Raw genomic sequence first — 21,416 nt, forward strand, 5'->3', positions numbered from 1 at the left:
CTTCTTCCAGCACGCTGACGTTTGTCCGCTTGTCTTCCCAAGAGATTTGCAGGATTTTCCGGAGGCAGCGCTGATGGAATCGTTCCAGGAGTTGCATGTGACGTCTGTAGACAGTCCACGTTTCGCAGGGTTGGGAGGACAATAGCTTTATAGACAAGTACCTTTGTATCCCTACGGATGTCCCGGTCCTCAAACACTCTCTGCTTCATTCGGGAAAATGCTGCACTCGCAGAGCTCAGGCAGTGTTGTATTTCGGTGCCGATGTTGACTTTGGTGGAGAGGTGGCTGCCAAGGTAGCGGAAATGGTCAACGTTTTTTAATGTTACACCATTAAGCTGTATTGCTGGCATTGGGGAGGGGATGGCTGGTGACTGCTGGAACAGCACAATACAGTATGCCCCTTGTATTCACCAGGGATACATTCCAAGACGCCCAACCAAGTGGATGCCCAAAACCATGAATAATGGTGAAGCCTATATTTTGACTATGCAGTAGCCCCTCTGCTTTTTGTGGGGCTTAAGGATGCAGATTCACTGAAAAGTGGAAACATCACATTTTTTAAAAAATCACCATAAATTTAAAAAAACAACTAAAGAACCTACACATTCCTAAAGAGATGTTCTTCCAGAATTTACATTATGGTCAATGTCTGACAGAAGGTGACCACAGATTCACCCAGAAGGATCTACACATACTCACAAAGAACACAGTGTAACAAAAATTTTGTTCCTGGGTTATAAATGCCATTTCCTCTTTGGTTATGTTATAAACTGGGCTGTGGTGGTGCTGCAGTGGTTCAGCAGGTTAAACTGCTAAGCTGCAGAACTTGTTGATTAGAAAGTCAGTGGTTCAAATCTGTGGACAGGGTGAGCTCCCATCATTAGCCCCAGCTTCTGCCAACCTAGAAGTTCGAAAACATGCAAATGTGAGTAGATCAATAGGTGAGTCGCCTGAGGGCTGAGAAGGACAGTATACAAATACAGTAAATAAATAAATGAATAAATACATACATACATACATACCACTTTGGCAGGAAAGTAGCGGTGCTCCATGCAGTCATGCCAGCCACATGACCTAGGGAGGTGTCTACGGACAACACCAGCTCTTAGAAATGGAGATGAACACCACCCTTAATGTCAAGGGGAAAAATTTATTAAACTGCAAAAACTTTGTTTTTGTGGGACATCCCACAGCACATTTTGCTATAGTTTTCCAAGGAATATCTCATAGTATCAACCTGTGTATGAACCCGCACGATCTCTTCGATCATCTGGTGAGGCCCTGCTCACACTCTCACCTCCTTCGCAGGCTCGATTGGTGGGGACGAGGGAGAGGGCCATTTATTTATTTATTTATTTATTTAGAAGTTTTCTATACCAGTCTTCTCACCTCAACGAGGGACTCAGGCCGTGGCGGTGGCCCCCCGACTCTGGAACTCACTTCCGAAGGATATCAGACATGCCCAAACTCTGGCAGTCTTTAGGAGGAGCTTAAAACGTGGTTGTTCCAGTATGCCTTCCCAGAATAAGGAAAACTCTCAGCAATATGCCCTCAAAATGCACTTTACCACTGATTTCGGACTGACTCATTTCTCTTGGAAAATCCTATCCCAGTTATATTCTACCTTGTTCATGTTCAGTATTATTTTTTACATTTTAATCTATTACATTTGGTCCGGCCATTGGTTTTTAAATGCTTGTGTGTCACTGTTGATTGCTTATTATTTTGTGTTTATGTGATTTATATTAATTGTATTGTATTGATTGTTTTTGTTATTGCCTTTGTTTATTGTTGTATTGCGGGCTTGGCCTCATGTAAGCCGCACCGAGTCCCTTGGGGAGATGGTAAGTAAGGTTAAGGTAGTCCCCTGACATTAAGTCCAGTCATGTCTGACTCTGGGGTGTGGTGCTCATCTCCATTTCTCAGCCGAAGAGCCAGCGTTGTCCGTAGACCCCTCCAAGGTCATGTGGCCGGCATGACTGCATGGAGCGCCGTTACCTTCCCGCCGGAGGGGTACCTATTGATCTACTCACATTTGAATGTTTTCGAACTGCTAGGTTGGCAGAAGCTAGGGCTGACAGCGGAAGCTCACACCGCTCCCCGGAATCGAACCTGCGACCTTTCGATCAAGCTCAGCAGCTCAGCGCTTTAACCCACTGTGCCACCAGGGGCTCCATAACTAGAGGACTACAACTTCCAAAATCCCCTCCTCAGAATGGCTAATGGCCCTGGCTACACTTTAGAATGAATGCAGTTTGACACCACGTGGAATCACGCGGAATCGAACCTGCGACCTTTCGATCAACAAGCTCAGCAGCTCAGTGCTTTAACCCACTGCGCCACCGGGGGAGATGGTAGCGGGGTATAAATAAAGTTTTATTATTATTATTCAACATAGTTTGTGACAGCTACAAAAACAAAGTTTCTGGAGCAGAACAACTACTTTCAAAGTAAGTACCTCACAATTAAACAGGAAATAACACTTTCAAATCAGGAACAGTTTTTGTTTTCAAATTTTGTTACATAGCGTAATCAAATCAAAGTGGGACTCACAAATGTGGACAACCAGGAGCATATCATGGAATTACACAGGAAGACCTAGACAGGCCCACAATCACTTCTTGGGGAGCATTTTCTGGAGAGTGGATAAATGAAATTGTGGCTATTAAATCCACAGATAAGGGGGACCTACTGTAATAACACATGGCGGGTTTAGCATAAATTCCTCTGCTCTGATTTGGTGGGACTTTGTGTCTTCTGCCGGGCGAGATCCCCCTTCAAAGCGGCCCTCACATGCGGCTTTGGTTAGGCCCCAATTATCCATCCTTCCTGGTGGAAAGAGGTTAGAGCAACAGGCTCCGGTGACACATGCCGACGTCACCGGTTGGCAAAGCAAGGTCTCTAGGCCTCTGCTGGGAACAATTTCGTTCAAAGGCAGTGGCCGGACTGGTGGATGGAAAAACAGCACAGATGAAAAGCAGGTGGAGCGGGAGGCATGGGCCATGGCCCTCCGTTATCGGCATCGAGGAGCGTCTCCGCCTGCCTTGGGCTTCCAGGACTCCTGGTATCCATCCTCAGAGCAAAATTACAATAAGGAAGAAGAGGATATTTTGGCAGCTCTGAAAAGGATCAATGTGGTGTATTTACGGATGAGAAAGCCTGCTATTGGATCCCAGGCTTTTCTGGATTTGGCTTTCCAGATCAAGGTGTTACTGACTTTGCTCAAGGGACCATAACTGTGTTAGAGTGCATTCAGAGATCTTTTAAATTATGTTAAATGTTAGTGCCAGAAAAAAATTTCGGGAGGGGTTGAAATTTTCGGGGGGGGGGGGGGGGGGTTGAAACCTGCCTCCTAGCTCACGCTGAAGCAAAGAGCACAGCAGGGGGCAGAGCAGCCTTCAATAGTCTGCAGCTCCGCCCTTGTCAACCACCTCCACCAAGTCTGGCCTCCTCAATGAGAGCATTGAACACACACACCCCACAATGACAATAATAATAATAATAATAATAATAGTCCTTTATTTGTACCCCACTACCATCTCCCTGAGGACTCGGTGCGGCTTACAAGAGGCCGAGCCCAAATATAACAGTAAAAACAACAACAGCAATACAGCAAAATAACTCAAAAACAAGGGAATAACATTAACAACACACCATGACGCAATTAAAATCTGTGGCAGGGCTGTGGAACCAAGCATTTGGGCAGTAAGCAGTACTGGGCATGACCAGGTGAAAAGGGTAGGTGTTTGGAGGGGGGTGGGCATGCAGTTATCCTGGCTGGGGCTTGCCTGATGTCCTTAGGGAGAGAGTTCCAGAGTCGAGGGGCCACCACCGAGAAAGCCCTATCCCTCGTCCCCGTCAATTGCGCTTGCGATGCAGGTGGGATCGTGAGTAGGGCCCTATCCCTCGTCCCCGCCAATTGCACTTGCGATGCAGGTGGGATCGTGAGTAGGGCCTCTCCAGATGAACGAAGAGATCGTGTGGGTTCGTACACAGAGATGCGGTCACGCAGGTAGGCAGGTCCCAAACAGTGTGAATAAATTGTCAATATTTGCTTGAGATAGTGCTTGCAGTTCTGGAGGAACTCTTAATTTTTTGCATCTCATAGACTTAGCACGGGGATTTGGTTAACCAGTTAAAATTCATGAGTAAACCAGTTTTTTAAAAAAAATCTGAAACATTTTTGGGGGGGGGGGTGAACCCCTAAACCCTCCCCCCTCGCTACAGGCCTTTTCTCTGCTGGAGCTAGGTGTGAATGTTTCAACTGACCACCTTCATTAGCATTTGAAGGCCATGTTTCAACTGACCAGGTGGTCAGTTGAAACATTCACACCTAACTTCAGCAGAGAAGAGCTCCTTGCCCCACCCCAGCCATTCCACAGATATATAAACCCATTGTCCTAATTCCAACAGACCTCACTACCTCTGAGGATGCTTGCCATAGATGCAGGCGAAACGTCAGGAGAAATGCCTCTAGAACATGGCCATATAGCCCGAAAAAACCCACAAAAACTGAACAACAACAATGTTGCATGTTCCAGAGTAGGCAAACCAGACACTCTCCACATCAACACTGACAAGGAAACAAGAAATACTGTTCACCCGCAAGCAGGAAGAAGTCACATCTATTAGAAACCCACACTTTCACATTACTTTATTTTCCAGATCACCAGACTGGGCCACAGCAACGCCTGGCAGGGGATAGCTAGTAATACATAAATAGGTATCCATCAATATATTGCATGGTTGTCTGGTGACGTCGCTGTTGGAATTCCGCGCATGCGCGGGCCTCCTCCCCTATCTTCTAGCCTCTGAATCCGCGCCGCGCGTGACGCTGATCCTTAGCACAGCCCTCGCTTTCCGCGCCCCACGGATCGCCCAGCGGTGAGTGAGTGTTACTGAGAGGAGCCCCATAGGAGAAGAAAGGGGGGGGGGGGAAGCGGGTGTGTGGGCCAAATGGGGGTGTCCGTGGCAATGGGGCTCCTTCCTGATCCCTTCCATTTAGCTGGGGATTTGCCTTCTCCTTTCCTGCGCCACTCTCCTTTCCTGCGCCGCTTGCAGTCCCTTTCCCCCTTCTCCTCTTCCTCCAGGACTCCAACTCCCAGCAGCCCTCGCCAGGCTCATGAGCGGCGTTGCATGCTGGGAGTTGGAGTTCGGCAACACCTGGAGGGTTCCCTGCTGGATGGATGGGGAGGAAAGGGCTCTGTTTTCTGCCTGCGCCAGTTTTCAATGCCTGCTGCAACCAAGGTATCTATTTAAGGCAGTGGTTCTTATCCAGTTCCTCATGTTGTGGTGACCCCCAGCCATTACATTATTTCCATTGCTACTTCATAATTGTGATTTTGCTCCTGTTCTGAATCATTATGTAAATATCTGATATGCAGGATGTATTCTCATTCACTGGACCAAATTTGGCACAAATACCCAGTACACCCAAATTGGAATACTGGTGGGGTTGGGATGGGAGGATTGGTGGGAGACTGAGAGGATGGGGTTCAGTGGGCGTTGACCTTGAGTTTGGGAGTTGTAGTTCAGCTACATCCAGAGAGAACTGTGGGCTCAAACAATGATGGATCTGGACCAAACTTGGCACAAATAATATGCCCAAATATGTACACTGGTGAAGTTTGGAGGAAATAGACCTTGGCATTTGGGAGTCGTAGTTGCTGGGATTTATAGTTCACCTACAATCAAGGAGCGTTCTGAACCCCAACAATGATAGAATTAGGCCTAACTTCCCACACAGAACTCCCATGACCAGCAGAAAATACTCTCTGATGGTCTTTGGTGACCGGTGGGTTTGGGGGTGGGTTGATTTTGTCATTTGGGAGTTGCAGTTACTGGGATTTCTAGTTCACCTACAATCAAAGAGCATTCTGAACTACACCAACAATGGACTTGAACCAAATTTGGCACACAGAACTCCCATGACCAACAGAAAATAGTTTGGTAGGCATTGACCTTGGGTTTTAGAGTTGTAGTTCGCCTACATCCAGAGAGAACTGTGGAGTCAAACAATGATGGATCTGGATCAAACTTGGCACAAATGTTCAATATGCCCAAATATGAACACTGGTGAAGTTCGGGGTAAATAGACCTTGACATTGGGTAGTTGTAGTTGCTGGGATTTATAGTCCACCTACTACCAAAGAGCATTCTGAAGCCCACCAATGATAGAATTAGGCCTAACTTCCCACACAGAACTCCCATGACCAGCAGAAAATACTGGAAGGGTTTGGTGGGCATTGACCTTGGGTTTTAGAGTTGTAGTTCGCCTACATCCAGAGAGAACTGTGGAGTCAAACAATGATGGATCTGGATCAAACTTGGCACAAATATTCAATATGCTCAAATGTGAACACTGGTGAAGTTCGGGGTAAATAGACCTTGACATTGGGGAGTTGTAGTTACTGGGATTTATAGTTCACCTACTACCAAAGAGCATTCTGAAGCCCACCAACGATAGAATTAGGCCTAACTTCCCACACAGAACTCCCATGACCAGCAGAAAATACTGTCTGATGGTCTTTGGCGACCCCTCTGACACCCCCTCGCGACCCCTTCAGGGGTCCCAACCCCCAGGTTGAGAGCCACTGATTTAAGACAAAAGGAAAGATCCCAATATAAATAAAGAAAGTAATGATAATAATGTCAATTCAAGGAGTATATTAATAAAGAAATATAAATAATGTTTCTATTTCTTTAGTCAATGTAAATAAAGATAATAATAATAATAATAATAATAATAATAATAATCAATTCAAGGAGTGTATACATAATGTTTCTATTTCTTTATTCAATGTAAATAAAGATAATAATAATAATAATAATAATCAATTCAAGGAGTGTATACATAATGTTTCTATTTCTTTATTCAATGTAAATAAAGATAATAATAATAATAATAATCAATTCAAGGAGTGTATACATAATGTTTCTATTTCTTTATTCAATGTAAATAAAGATAATAATAATAATAATCAATTCAAGGAGTGTATACATAATGTTTCTATTTCTTTATTCAATGTAAATAAAGATAATAATAATAATAATAATAATAATAATCAATTCAAGGAGTGTATACATAATGTTTCTATTTCTTTAGTCAATGTAAATAAAGATAATAATAATCATCATCATCATCATCATTAATTCAAGGAGTGTATACATAATGTTTCTATTTCTTTATTCAATGTAAATAAAGATAATAATAATAATAATAATAATCAATTCAAGGAGTGTATACATAATGTTTCTATTTCTTTATTCAATGTAAATAAAGATAATAATAATAATAATAATAATAATCAATTCAAGGAGTGTATACATAATGTTTCTATTTCTTTATTCAATGTAAATAAAGATAATAATAATAATAATCAATTCAAGGAGTGTATAAATCATCATCATCATTTAATAACTTATTAATCGTCCTCCATCTGAGAATGCTCCAGGCGATTTACAGCTAAATTGTAAAAGATAAAATACATACATACAAAAATTAAAAAATTAACAGGGATCGAATGCTCTAGTAAAAAGCCAGGTCTTAAGTGCGAGAGTAAAAGGCCCTAAGTCACGCATGGCCCTCATGTAGGGTGGCAAGGAATTCCACAAGGCAGGGGCAGAAATAGAAAAAGCCCTGCGTCAGGTCCCTTCCAAGTGCACTTCTCTAGGACCTGGTATATAGAGTAAGTCACGTTGGGATGGTCGTTGCGACCTCCGATGATGGGAGAAGGAGAGGCGGTCCCTAAGGTACAATGGACCCTGGCCATAAAGAGTTTTAAAGGTCAGAACTAGCATCTTATACAGGCCGCGGTACTCAGTTGGAAGCCAATGTAAGTGTTGCAGCACTGGTGTTATATGGCATTTCATGGGCGTTCTTGTGAGTAACCTGGCTGCCGCGTTCTGAACGATACGAAGCTTTCGGGTCATAGACATCGGAAGGCCCACATACAGGGCATTGCAATAGTCCAGCCTAGATGTGACCGTGGCATGGATGACAGTTGCCAGAGCCTCGTCAGATAGGTAGGGTGCCAATTGCCTCGCTTGTCGTAGATGGAAAAAGGCCTGTTTGCTGGCAGCAGCGACCTGAGCTTCCATTGTCAGCTGTGAATCCAAAACGACACCTAAGCTCTTAACGGTAGGCGAAGGAGATAGGGCAGCACCATCGAAGGTGGGCAACGGAGGAGTCAGACCTGCCGGCCGGCCATACCAAAGAATCTCAGTCTTTGCCAGGTTCACCTGCAGTCTGCTAGAACGCAGCCAGTTCGACAGAGCTTCCAGACATAGGGTGAAATTGCTTCTATTTCTTTATTCAATGTAAATAAAGATAATAATAATAATAAATTCAAGGAGTGTATACATAATGTTTCTATTTCTTTATTCAATGTAAATAATAATAATAATAATAATAATAATAATAATAATAATAATATTCAAATAATACAAGTCAGTTCAAGGAGTGTATAAATAATGTTTCTATTTCTTTATTCAATGTAAATAAAGATAATAATAATAATATTCAAATAATACTAATCAATTCAAGGAGTGTATAAATAATGTTTCTATTTCTTTATTCAATGTAAATAAAGATAATAATAATTATTATTATCAATTCAAGGAGTGTATACATAATGTTTCTATTTCTTTATCCAGTGTAAATAAAGATAATAATAATAATATTCAAATAATATGAATCAGTTCAAGGAGTGTATAAATAATGTTTCTATTTCTTTATTCAATGTAAATAAAGATAATAATAATAATAATAATAATAATAATAATAATAATCAATTCAAGGAGTGTATACATAATGTTTCTATTTCTTTATCCAGTGTAAATAAAGATAATAATAATAATAATATTCAAATAATACTAATCAATTCAAGGAGTGTATAAATAATGTTTCTATTTCTTTATTCAATGTAAATAAAGATAATAATAATAATAATAATATTCAAATAATACAAATAAGTTCAAGGAGTGTATAAATAATGTTTCTGTTTCTTTATTCAATGTAAATAAAGATAATAATAATAATATTCAAATATTACTAATCAATTCAAAGAGTGTATAAATAATGTTTCTGTTTCTTTATTTCTTTAATACTAGCTTGGGTGGTGCCCAGGTTATTTGAGAAAGGGATTGTTTGTTTTGGGGTGTTAGGTAATATCATTTAGTTAATTAGTAATACTGTTTATTAGGGGGAAAAGCCAGTTTCTGATTTGGTTTTTTATGAATGCACCCATTAGAAAATGCATAAGGATGTGGGTGAACTACAATTCCCCAAACTGTTGGTCAATCCTCCCCAAACCAGGGCTGTATTCACAGTTGGCCATGATGCATCTATGTGCCAAGTTTGGTCCAGATCTGACGTTGGCTGAGTTCAGTGCTCTCTGGATGAAGGTGAACTGCAACTCCCAGATTTCCAGGGCAACCATCCCCAAACTCTACCTGTATTCACAGTTGGGCATGTTGGGTTTGTGTGCCATGTTTTGTCCAGATTTGCCATTGGTGGATTTCAGAATGCTCTGGATGCAGGGTGAAGTACAACCCCCATGAGGGTAGGTCAGTTCCCCCCACAAATGTAGGTGAACTATAACTCCCAAAATTCAATATCTTGTGTCTTGTGTCCAAAGTTGGTGTCAATTCGTCCAGTCGTTTTTGAGTTCTGATAATCCCACAAACGAACACTACATTTTTATTTATATAGATCAGTGTTTCTCAACCTGGGAGTCGGGACCCCTGGAGGGGTCACGAGGGGGTGTCAGAGGGGTCACCAAAGACCACCAGAAAACACAGTATTTTCTGTTGGTCATGGAGGTTCTGTGTGGGAAGTTTGGCCCAATTCAGTTGTTGGTAGGGTCCAGAATGCTCTTTCTTTGTAGATGAACTATAAATCCCAGCAACTACAACTCCCAAATGTCAAGGTCTATTTTCCCCAAACACCACATTTGGGCATACTGAGAACTCATGTCAAGTTTGGTCCAGATCCATCATTGTTTGAGTCCACAATGCTCTCTGGATGTAGGTGAACTACAACTCCCAAAACTCAAGGTCAACGCCCACCAAACCCTTTCAGTATTTTCTGTTGGTCATGAGAGTTCTGTGTGCCAAGTTTGATTCAATTCCATCGTTAGTGAATGTTCTTTTATTGTAGGTGAACTATAAATCCCAGCAATTACAACTCCCACAGGACAAAATCAGTACCCTCCCCCAATCCCACCAGTATTCAAATTTGGGTGTATTGGGTATTTGTGCCAAATTTGGTCCAGTGTATGAAAATACATCCTGCATATCAGATATTATTATTATTATTAATAATAATAATCTTTATTTATATCCCCGCCTCCATCCCCCCAAGAGGACTCGGAGCGGCTTACATAAGGCCACATCCATCAATACAGTAAACACAATATAAACACAAAAAAACACAACAGATAATCAAAAAATAAATTACATAAAATGCAAAACCTTATTTGCATTACTACTCATAACAGCCAGAAAATGACAGTTATGAAGTAGTAATGAAAATAATTTTATGGTTGGGGGGTCACCACAACATGAGGAAGCGTATTAAGGGGTCGTGGCATCAGGAAGGTTGAGAACCACTGATATAGATGGATATGGATTGCCTTTATTTATTGTCTATTTATTGGCAACAAAAGGGTGGTGCAAATAACAGGACATTTGTATCTCTTTTACTTATGGAATCGGAAACGAGAGACCAGGGTTTGAATCTTTGCTCATGAGAATCCATAGCAGGGCCTTGCACAGGCCATAGGACTGAAACCCTTGAAAGCGCATATCAACAAAACAAGTGCTCCTTGGCATCAGTTCCTAAAAGCCTGCAGAAATAGGGGAAACAATTAATTTTTGACCCTTCGGGAATTCCAAAGTATGGGAAGTCCTTGCGGAAAGCTGAAAATTTAGAATGGGACATCAGTAATTCTTGCATATTGCCATATCGTTATGCATCTCATTTGCAAATATAATAATAATAATAATAATAATAATAATAATGAATATAACTTTATTTATACCCCACCACCATCTCCCTAAGGGGACTCGGGGTGGCTTACATGAGGCCAAGCCCAACAGTACAACAGAGCAAATATACAACATAAAATACAAACGGCAAAATATAATGAAAATAGAAAATAAATACAAAAAACAATACAAATGAACACACCAAACAATATAAGATCACAGTAAGTGAATCACAAAAAAATCACAGTGGGCAGTGCGCAGGGCAAGTTGCAAACATTAAAAGTTTAAAAACACTGGGTGAGCAGGCCGCGTAATGTATATAGACAGAGGATCAGGGGGACGAAAATGAGGTTTAATTGCACTAGAAGATGGGATAAATCAGTGTTTCTCAACCTGAGGGTCGGGACCCCTGTGGGGGTCACGAGGGGGTGTCAGAGGGATCGCCAAAGACCATAAGAAAACAGTATTTTCTGTTGGTCATGGGGGTTCTGTGTGGAAAGTTTGGTCCAATTCTGTCATTGGTGGGGTTCAGAATGCTGTTTCATTGTGGGTGAACTATAAATCCCAACAACTTCAACTCCCAAATGGCAAGGTCTATTTTCCCCAGACTCCACCAGTGTTCACATTTGGGCATATTGAGTATTTGTGCCAAGTTTGATCCAGATCCATCATTGCTTGAGTCCACAGTCTGGATATAGGTGAACTACAACTCCAAAAACTCAAGGTCAATGTCCACCAGACCTTCCCAATATTTTCTCTTGGTCATGGGAATTCTGTGTGCCATGTTTGATTCAATTCCATCATTGGTGGAGTTCAGAAGGCTCTTTGATTTAAGGTGAACTATATATCCCAGCAACTCCAGCATTACCAAATGACAAAATAATCACCCCCAACCCCACCAGCATTCAAATTTTGGGCGTATCAGGTATTTGTGCCAAATTTGGTCCAGTGACTGAAAATACTTCCTGCATATCATATATTTACATTACAATTCATAACAGTATCAAAATTACAGTTATGAAGTAGCAATGAAAATAACGTTATGGTTGGGGGTCACCACGACATCAGGACCTGTACTAAGGGGTCGCGGCATTAGGAAGGTTGAGAACCACTGGGATAAATGCTTCCGAGGGCATTTTATGCAAGGTTTGGTCAAGGTCAGGGATTATTGTCCTTGGGTTCCATATCGGGAAAGGTAAAAGTTTCCCCTGACTTGGGGGGTGGTGCTCATCTCCATTTCTAAGCCATAGAGCTGGCGTTGTCAGTAGACACCTCCAAGGTCATGTGGCCAGCATGACTGCATGGAGCACTATTACCTTCCCGCAGAAGCATCACCTCGCTACCTCTGAGGATGCTTGCCATAGATGCAGGTGAAACGTCAGAAGAAAATGCCTCTAGAACATGGCCATATAGCCCGGAAAAACCTACAACAACCCAGTGATTCCGGCCATGAAAGTCTTCGGCAATACATTACCTATTGATCCACTCATATTTGCATGTTTTTGAACCGCTAGGTTGGCAGAAGCTAGAGCTAACAATGGGAACTCACCTCTAACAAATATCTCATCCTGATTGATATATAGGTGTCTTGTGGAAATCTACACATAAGGAAGGGCCTCCAGGTGCCAGTTTCATGGGCCACGGATTCAACGAATGGCCTTTAAAAAAGGAACTTCCGCACTCTTGGCTATATAAAGCCACCATTTAGCAGCCAAGGATCTGGGAGGTTTTGCATGAAACCTGTGATTGTTTTGTGTGTGTGTTGGCTTGGAAACCAGACAAGCTGTTTCCTGATTTCGAGGGAGAAAGAGCTGTCGCTGTTGCTGAGCCCATCTGATACCAGTCAAAGGGAGGGAGGCAGCTTGCAAAAATGTGATTTCTGTTATCAGGTGACATGCCACAATAGGAATAAAACTCAGAAATCTCCAATGACTGCACTGAATATCTGACGTTTCTCAAATATTGCCAAACAACAATCAATTGGAGATTGGCAAAGTTTGAGAATGTTGCTTTTGAATAAGACCGCAATGTCCCATACTCCTTCACCTTGCTGAGGATTCTGGAAAGAGTATCCTCATATTACATTTATTTCATTATTTTAGCCCAGCTTTTCCCCCTGGTAGCGCAGCGGGTTAAACCGCTGAGCTGCTGAACTTGCTGACCAAAAGGTCAGCTGTTCAAATCTGGGGAGCGGGGTGAGTTCCCGCTTTTAGCTCCGGTTTCTGCCAACCTGACAGTTCGAAAACATGTAAATGTGAGTAGATCAATAGGTACTGCTTCTGCGGGAAGGTAATGGTGCTCCATGCAGTCATGCTGGCCACATGACCTTGGAGGTGTCTACTGACAACGCCAGCTCTTTGGCTTAGAAATGGAGATGAGCACTACCCCCCAGAGTCAGGGGAAACCTTTACCTTTCCCCAATATGGAACCCAAGGCAGCTTTATAGTTTGCATTAAAATTAAATACTCATTATATTTTGTTATGCACATAGCCTAGAAATTACTTTGTGCACACTATTTTTAATCATTTTGCCATGAAATAAAGTTTGAGAACATTGAGCTATCAGAAAGTTAAGACATCACTGTCTCAGCAGCTCGTTTGAAGGATTTTGGAGTATTTCTAATTTCACAGTTCCAGATGTGCGCAATCTGCACCAATGTTTCCAACATTTCAGTGTTGGTCTTTGTTGTGTTTACAGTAGAGTCTCGCTTATCCAACATTCGCTCATCCAACCTTCTGTATTATCCAACGCAGTCTGTCTCCCGACTGGATCCACAGCTGTTTCAATACATTGCAATGTTTTGATGCTAAATTCGTAAATACAGTAATTACTACATATTGTCGATTTGTTGGAAAATATGATGTTTTGGTGCTTAATTTGTAAAATTATAACATAATTTGACATTTAATAGGCTTTTCCTTAATCCCTCCTTATTATCCAACATTTTCACTTATCCAACGTTCTGCTGGCCCATTTATGTTGGATAAGCGAGATGCTACTGTATTTTGATTTTTTTATGGTGCTGTATTGATCTATCTATAGTAACCATGTTGTATCCCAACTCAAAGGAGCCACTGGTGGTGCAGTTGGTTAAACCCTTGTGTCAGCAGGACTGAAGACCGACAGAATGGAGGTTCAAATCTAGAGAGGGCACGGATGAGCTCCGTCTGTCAGCTTATGCTCCCCATGCGGGGACATGAAAGAAGCCTCCCATAAGGATGCTAAAACATTAAAACATGGGTTAAACCCTTGTGCCAGCAAGACTGTTGACCGAAAGGTTGGCTGTTCGAATCCGGGGAGTGGGGTGAGCTCCCATCTGTCAGCTCCAGCTTCTCATGAGGGAACATGAGAGAGCCTCCCACAAGATGGTAAAACATCCAGGCGTCCCCTGGGCAACGTCCTTGCAGATAGCTAGTTCTCTCACACATGAAGCGACTTGCAGTTTCTCAAGTTGTTTCTGACACACACACACAAAAATCCCAACTCGAGCCATAGGGAGAGGCAGGTATTGTTATGATGATAATGGTGATGGTAATTAAAGTAATAATAGAAAAAACCAAAGTTATCTACCAAGAGGCACAAACCAATCCCTCTGCAATTCCCACAGTAGTAGTAGTAATAATAATAATAATAATAATAATAATAATAATAATAAACAATAACAATTTTACCTGCAGGTGAAAACATGGCTGTTTGGATAATTGGTTTTAACCAAAACTACACATGTGGGTTTAAAGTACGTTTTCACCAACTTTAAACTATTTCCCCCAACTTTAACCTTTTAAAACAACTTGTTGAATTGCTAAAATATGTTTCTGAATTGGTTCTGATTGTCAGTCCTGGGGTCTTTAGACAGAGGGCGGGACGTAAATGTTTAAATCTGTTTAATTCCTTTCTCTTCCTCTTTTCTTCAGCTGGGAGGGCACATAGATGTTTGCCATGTGCCAGCCGGAGATGCCGCTCAATGCGCTCTTCAGCGAAGCGAAGGGAAACTCGCAGTTGGATGCGGCCTACCTGGGAGGGAGGGACGGGAACCTCAATTTCATGGGTGAGGAGCCCTACGACAGCAATGAGAACTGGAACCAACCCACATCAGAGAGTCTGGAGCACATGGAAGCAGGGCAGCTTGGGGGCAGTGCTCCAGTTGCATCCGATAATCAAATAGCACTGATGCGCAAGCAGGAAGCAAACTGTGCTCCTAGGAACGTCCATCAGGAGAGACAGGAGAGCATGTTCCTTGCCTCAGAAGAAGAGGAGGAAGAAGATGATGACGAAGAAGAAGAAGAAGAGGACATCCGTAGGCCTCCAGAAGGAGCAGAGGTCTCCAGTCCAGAACAAGAGAAAGCTACTGCCAAAGAGAGAGTCAAAGGAAGCCGGAAGATGGCCAGCTCCCCCTTGGAAGACAATGGTTATGCCAGCAGTTCCCTGAGCATCGACAGCCCCGACAGCGGAGGCGCCGGCCCTTGGGAAACACCCTCTGTTGCTGCTGAGGACTGGAAGGAGAGTGAGGCTGAGGACTTGTCTCCGAGCTCCGAGGCCCTCTTCCCGGCGCTGGCTGAGGCCTTCCAAAGCCTTCAGGAGAAGAAGAAGTTCAAGGAGCAGGAGAAGCAGAAGCACCGCGTCCACCTGGTGATGTATCGCCGCCTGGCGCTGCTGCGCTGGATCCGCAGTCTCCAGCAAAAGGTGGTTGACCAGCAGAATCGGCTGCAGGAGAGCTTCGACACCATCCTGGACAACCGCAAAGAACTCATCCGGTGTGTCCAGCAAGGCATGCCCTGCCCCAAGAACCCCGTCCAGGCCGAGCTGTGAAGGACCTTCTTGCCCTCCATACCTATAGAGTCATTGGGTAGTCCTTAACCTGGTCATTCATGGAAGGGAGTGACAGAATCCTATATATACCTGCAAGTTTAGGTTGGGAGCAGTGGTGGCTGGTGGCTTTCATGTTAGTGAATCCACCCTCTGGTTTAAAAGAGCTCTTTGGCATCCAAAACCAATTTTGGCCACAGGTTTCGAGAGAATTATCCAAGATACCATAGAGTTCAGGTTTCATTTTGCACTTTAAAAGAACTATCCTAGGTGCTGAACTGTGTTGACCAACCCATTCAGCACTTTGAACTGAGTTGGCCAACCCATTCAGCTTTTCCAGAGTGGATTTCCCACATCATGGAAGCCACTCAGCCACCACTGCCTGGAAGGTTTGCTTCTTTCCTTTTGAAATAATATAGTATTTCATCGCAGAATAGTCACCTCCACTTAATAGTCACACTCCCATTTTTGGGTGCAAAAATTGTATTTTTGTTTTCCTCACATAATAGTTGCACCCCATTTTGGGCTGATCTATCTATCTTTTTTTCTTTCTTTCTCTGAAGGCAAGGCAGTTTAAAAATTACAAAATGGAGGTCTCTGAAGCTCCACTCTTCTCTCCTCCCACCTTCCTCCTTCCTCCTTCCAAGGCCTTAAGGTAGTTTACAAAACCTGGAATTGGGTTCTTTGGAGAATGGAGAAATAAAGGGATGATACCAGTTCCAGAGGCCTTAAGACCTCAAAGAAAGGAAGGAAGGAGAAAGAAGAGAAGAGTGGAGCTTCAGAGACCTTCATTTTATAGTTTTTAAACTGCCTTGCCTTCAAAGAAAAAAGGAAGGGAGAATCAGCCCCAAATGGCTCTGCAGTTTCAAACAAAGAGAAATATGTTGTCAAAAGATTGAGTCATCTCTCCTTCTCCATTTTATTTAAAAAACAGCAACGAAAAATGGAATATAGACAGATTTTTTTCCCTCATGTAATAGTCACATCCCCCTTTTTTGAGACAAGGGGGGAAAGTGCGACTATTATGCGGTGAAATATGCTATTTGATGTTCTTGCTAAGATATTTCAGTACAATGCCGTTCATTTCGTGCAATCACTTGCATCCTTATTTAGAAGTAGACGCAACCTCTCACAATTGCTCCATGCTTCATTGTGGTGCATGGCTTCAGTCGATGAATGTTAAATCTGTTGTGTGCAATGAGACAGGGATAAAGAGTACATGCTCATGGAGGTCAAGATTTCCAAGAACTCAAAACATCTTTTGATTGTTTTGTTTGTGGAAGAAAATGCTGAATATTGTGAAATGTCTGAGAAGGATGTATCTCTCTCTCTCTCTCTCTCTCTCTCTCACGCACACACACACACACACACACACACACACATATATATAATCCAGGGATACAGCTGTATGGAGAAGTTGGATAAAATGAGGACATGGCCCTTTAAACAACAACTCTGCCCTCAGATTATATTTTCCTTGAGACTCCATTGCAGTAATTTCAAACTTCAGCTGAGTGTTACATAAATACGGTTTAGATGTCCAAAGAAAAGAGGCAAATATCAGAGTTCTTGGGAACAATTTTCAATGTCTTGGGGTGCATCTGCATTGTCAGATTAATGCAGTTTGACATCCCTTCAACTGCTATGGCTCAACACGATGGAATCATGAGGTTTGCAGTTTCATAAGGTCTTTAGCGTTCCCTGCCAAAAAGGACTCAAAAAGTGCAACTCCTATTGTTCCATAGCATTGAAATCCTAGTGGCGCAATGGGTTAAACCCTTGTGCTGGCAGGACTGTTGACCGAAAGGTCGCTGTTCGAATCCAGGGAGTGGGGTGAGCTCCTGTCTGTCAGCTCCAGCTTCTCATGAGGCGACATAGGGGGGCCTCCCACAGGAGGGTAAAACATCTGGGCACCCCCGGGCAACATCCTTGCAGACAGCCAATTCTCTCACACCAGAAGCAACTTGCAGTTTCTCAAGTCTACAGTGCAGATGTACCTTTACTCTCCGTAATACTAGAAATTTGGGGACTGAAAGAAAGCTTTATGTGGTAAAGAGGCAAAATTCTTCCATGGAGGAGAGAACAATGACATGGCTGCGTTTGTATGATTTTGACCAAATGGCTTGTGTGCCATTTCCATCATGGCTGCTGTTTTTATGGACTCTCTGCCCCGGAGCGTGGTGGAGGCTCCTTCTTTGGAAGCTTTTAAACAGAGGCTGGATGGCCATCTGTCAGGGGTGATTTGAATGCAATATTCCTGCTTCTTGGCAGGGGGGTTGGACTGGATGGCCCATGAGGTCTCTTCCAACGCTATGATTCTATGACTACTGAGAGAGAGAGAAAATGCTATGCTTAGTATGGAAACGTGTCCCACATCAAAGTGCTTGAAATTGCCGTCTTCTGACCTCATTTTGGTTTAAAGTTTTATTTGTTCCCAACCGAATAGTGGTTGGAACCGTCATGAATGTGTTTATTTGGGGTTTCCTTTTCCCCCAGATGGCTATATATGAAAGTATATCTAGAATTATATTATTATTATTATTATTATTATTATTATTATTATATGTTGTGTATTCGTTTAGGAAAGCAAACAAGTTGTTGTCCGTATTAGGAAACGCAAATCCTTCCCGTATTGGCAAAAATGAATTATATTGATGATGATGATGATGATGATGATGATGATGATGATGATGATATTGCAACTCCCAGCAGTCCTTGCCAGCAGAGCCAAGGGGGAGGGAATGCTGGGAGTTGCAGTGAACATCATTTGGGTCTCTAGGTTTTCCCAGAGCTCCGTTGGGTTGAAAACCTTGGAGACTCAAAGGCCACCTCCGAGGAAGAGAAGGATTTTGATGCGGATGATGGGTCACCGCAGTGTATTTTTTTAACAGAGTGGATGTATTACAGGCATGGGCAAACTTCGGCCCTCCAGGTGTTTTGGACTCCAACTCCCACAATTCCTAGCAGCCGGTAGGCTGCTAGGAATTGTGGGAGTTGGAGTCCAAAACACCTGGAGGGCCGAAGTTTGCCCATTCCTGATGTATTACATATATTTGTTTTGGGGGCCTTGAAAGTATAGCTTGTGGTCACAGTGTCTGGAGGACCTAGAAAATTCCCTAGAGAGGCCTACTGTGCCTCCAAATACACATTCTGCATGCGTCTGTGTACAGTCCGCAATGAGCAGATCAGTTGCTGTTGCTTTCAATCGCCTTGGTTTCAGATATCCAACTGCTTTCATAGGCAAATTGATGCACTTGAGACATCAAGAAGATTCCTTGGCTGGATCTAGACTGCCATATAAAATCCAGATTATCTGCTTTGAACTGGATTATATGGCAGTGACTCAGGTTAGATCTACCTCGCCGTATGTCCCAGTATCTGATCCCAGATTATCTGCTTTTAACTGGATTATATGAGTCTACACTGCCAGATAATCTGTGATAAGAAGATAGTCTGGGATCAGATCCTGGGAGATAGGGTGGTATAGATCCAGCCTGAGTCCACACTGCAATATACAGTAATCCCAGTCCGAAGCAGATAATCTGGATTTTATATGGCAGTGTACGAGGGTTGAATGAAAAGTAATGCCTCCACCCTCGTTGCTTGGGTTTGGATGGGAATATTTTGATAAATCAAACACAGAAATAATCCTTAGAATGTGCTCTTTAACTACCACTATTCACTTTTCCACAAAATCACCAGACAATTGGATACGTTTCTGCCAACGATGAACAAGTTTTCTGAAGCTGTCATGGAAGAAGTCTGTGCACTTTCATTTCAGGCGTCAGCATCCTGGGTGCCCACCGTGCACAGATCTTCCGACAGCCAAGCAAAGCAATAATGTGACCCCACACATTCTTGTGAAATGCCGATTATGCTTGAAATTTCTCTTTGAGTGATATGATGATTGTTAACTTGCATAAAGTTGCATTGACCAGTCTGCACAGGGTTCCATACTTTGCATTTTAACAACACAACCGTTCAATGCTAAGGCTTCCTACCAAAATGGAACTGTAGAGGAGAGTCTACTGAACAAGCCAGTACCTGCCACATACCAGTACTGCCATCTGTTGAGGAGTTACAGGTTGCTTTTAATTCAACCCTCTCTGGCTGGATATACGAGGTTGCTTTTAATTCAACCCTCGTATATCCAGCCAGGGAGTCTTCTTGGTGTCTCAAATGCATCAATTCGCCTATGAAAGCGGTTGGATATCTCAAACCAAGGCTACTGAAAGCAATAGATTTGCTCATTGTGGACTGTACAAAGAAGCATGCAGAATGTGCATGTAAAACCTCTCCTTTTCAGCCACAATAAGGCAGGACATCCAATAGGAATCCCTTCCTTGAACCTGGCAAGTTGCAACCTTCCAACATGCTGGACCACAACTCCCATCATCCCTGACAGAACCAGAATTGCCTGAGGATAATGGGAGTGATAGTGATTTGTTGAGAAATGCTGCTGTAAGTTACGCCAAAGATTTCCCTATTGAAGTAGAAAACAGACTGACAGGAGTGCATCTACGCTGTAGAGTGGATGCAGTTTGACACCACTTTGACTCCCACGGCTCAATGCGCTGGAATCCTGGGAGTTGTAGTTTTGCAGGCCTTCTCTGTCAAAGAGGGCTGGAGCCTCACCAAACTACAAATCCCAGGGTTCCATAGCATTGAGCCATGACAAAGTGGTGTCACACTGCATTCATTCCACAGTGCAGATGCCCCCAGAGTCCGCACGTCAAAATAGTTTTAGCAATTGCAGTCGGAATCACGAAGGATTCTCCGGGCCTATATGATGCAACTTTAGACTGATGAAGTAGACTTTCCCTTTTCTGAAACTTTGGGGGTTAAGAGATAGCCAAAGATCTGCAAGCGTTTTCTGAGTTCCTCCCCCAAGTTACATTTTCAAGACACTTTCCACCAGCTGTGAAAAATAAACGGGTAAAAACCGATAATGAGTCGATGGTGTGGCTCAAGCTTTCCTGTATCATAGGGGACCCTGTGCAATAAGTGAGCATGTGTCTATTGCTTGTGCATTGTTTTATTTTGCCTGGAAAGTACAATAAACATCCACATGCCTGAGCCGTCCTTGAAGTTGTGCTTCATTTCCATTTAAATTCAATTGAGGTTTCAGAAGATGATAAGTTTAAAAACTCAAACAAAATAAGGAGAATGTGTCGATCACTGGAGAAAGTCTGGCTGCATGGGCATTCCCTGCAGCATCAGCAATAAACATGGTACTTCCCAAGGTCTCCAAAATTATTCTCCTGGTCATATTTATTCACCAGTGTGGTGTATTTGGTGTCTTTTGTGTTGCATATTTTAAATATGAAATAATATGGAATATTTATAACAGCCATGGCCGGGAGAGCTGTCATCCCTATTGTTTCCCAGGACTCCTCTGGACTCTGGGCCATGCTTTCAATGTCCGGCTAAAGGAGAAGGAAGTCGCCAAAAAGTTAGTAAAACGTGGTCTATGTTACTGTGAGGTGGATTGAGAACTGGTTAACAGGCTGAACCTAAAGGGTGTTTTTTAAGGCAGCTTTGAGTCTCTATATGGAGAGAAAAAACGGGATGTAAATAAACATAAGAATAATAACAATAACAAGACAATAAATACTGGGTT

At 42.7% G+C, this 21,416-nt stretch overlaps 1 protein-coding gene and 1 long non-coding RNA gene across 2 annotated transcripts; both read left to right on the forward strand.

Annotated features, from left to right (window-relative positions):
- Nucleotides 1–4,773: 4,773 nt before the first annotated feature.
- On the forward strand, nucleotides 4,774–17,771 carry CXH1orf216 (chromosome X C1orf216 homolog). Its single transcript, XM_060784194.2, has 2 exons — nucleotides 4,774–4,884; nucleotides 14,905–17,771. Exon 2 carries the CDS (start codon nucleotides 14,921–14,923, stop codon nucleotides 15,797–15,799), a length of 879 nt encoding a protein of 292 aa, XP_060640177.2. The 5' UTR covers nucleotides 4,774–4,884; nucleotides 14,905–14,920; the 3' UTR covers nucleotides 15,800–17,771.
- A 1,030-nt stretch (nucleotides 17,772–18,801) lies between these two features.
- LOC132780478 (uncharacterized) lies at nucleotides 18,802–20,872 on the forward strand. The gene is made up of 2 exons (XR_009631914.2): nucleotides 18,802–19,880; nucleotides 19,920–20,872. It is a non-coding gene; the product is annotated as an uncharacterized lncRNA (long non-coding RNA).
- The last annotated feature ends 544 nt before the right edge of the window (nucleotides 20,873–21,416 follow it).

The sequence above is a fragment of the Anolis sagrei genome, chromosome X, assembly GCF_037176765.1.
Source record: "Anolis sagrei isolate rAnoSag1 chromosome X, rAnoSag1.mat, whole genome shotgun sequence".
In the NCBI taxonomy this organism is placed as follows: domain Eukaryota; kingdom Metazoa; phylum Chordata; class Lepidosauria; order Squamata; family Dactyloidae; genus Anolis; species Anolis sagrei.

Excerpts from the sequence above, each read along its gene's own strand:
- CXH1orf216 (XM_060784194.2), top strand. The coding sequence starts at position 14,921 with ATGTTTGCCATGTGCCAGCCGGAGATGCCGCTCAATGCGCTCTTCAGC.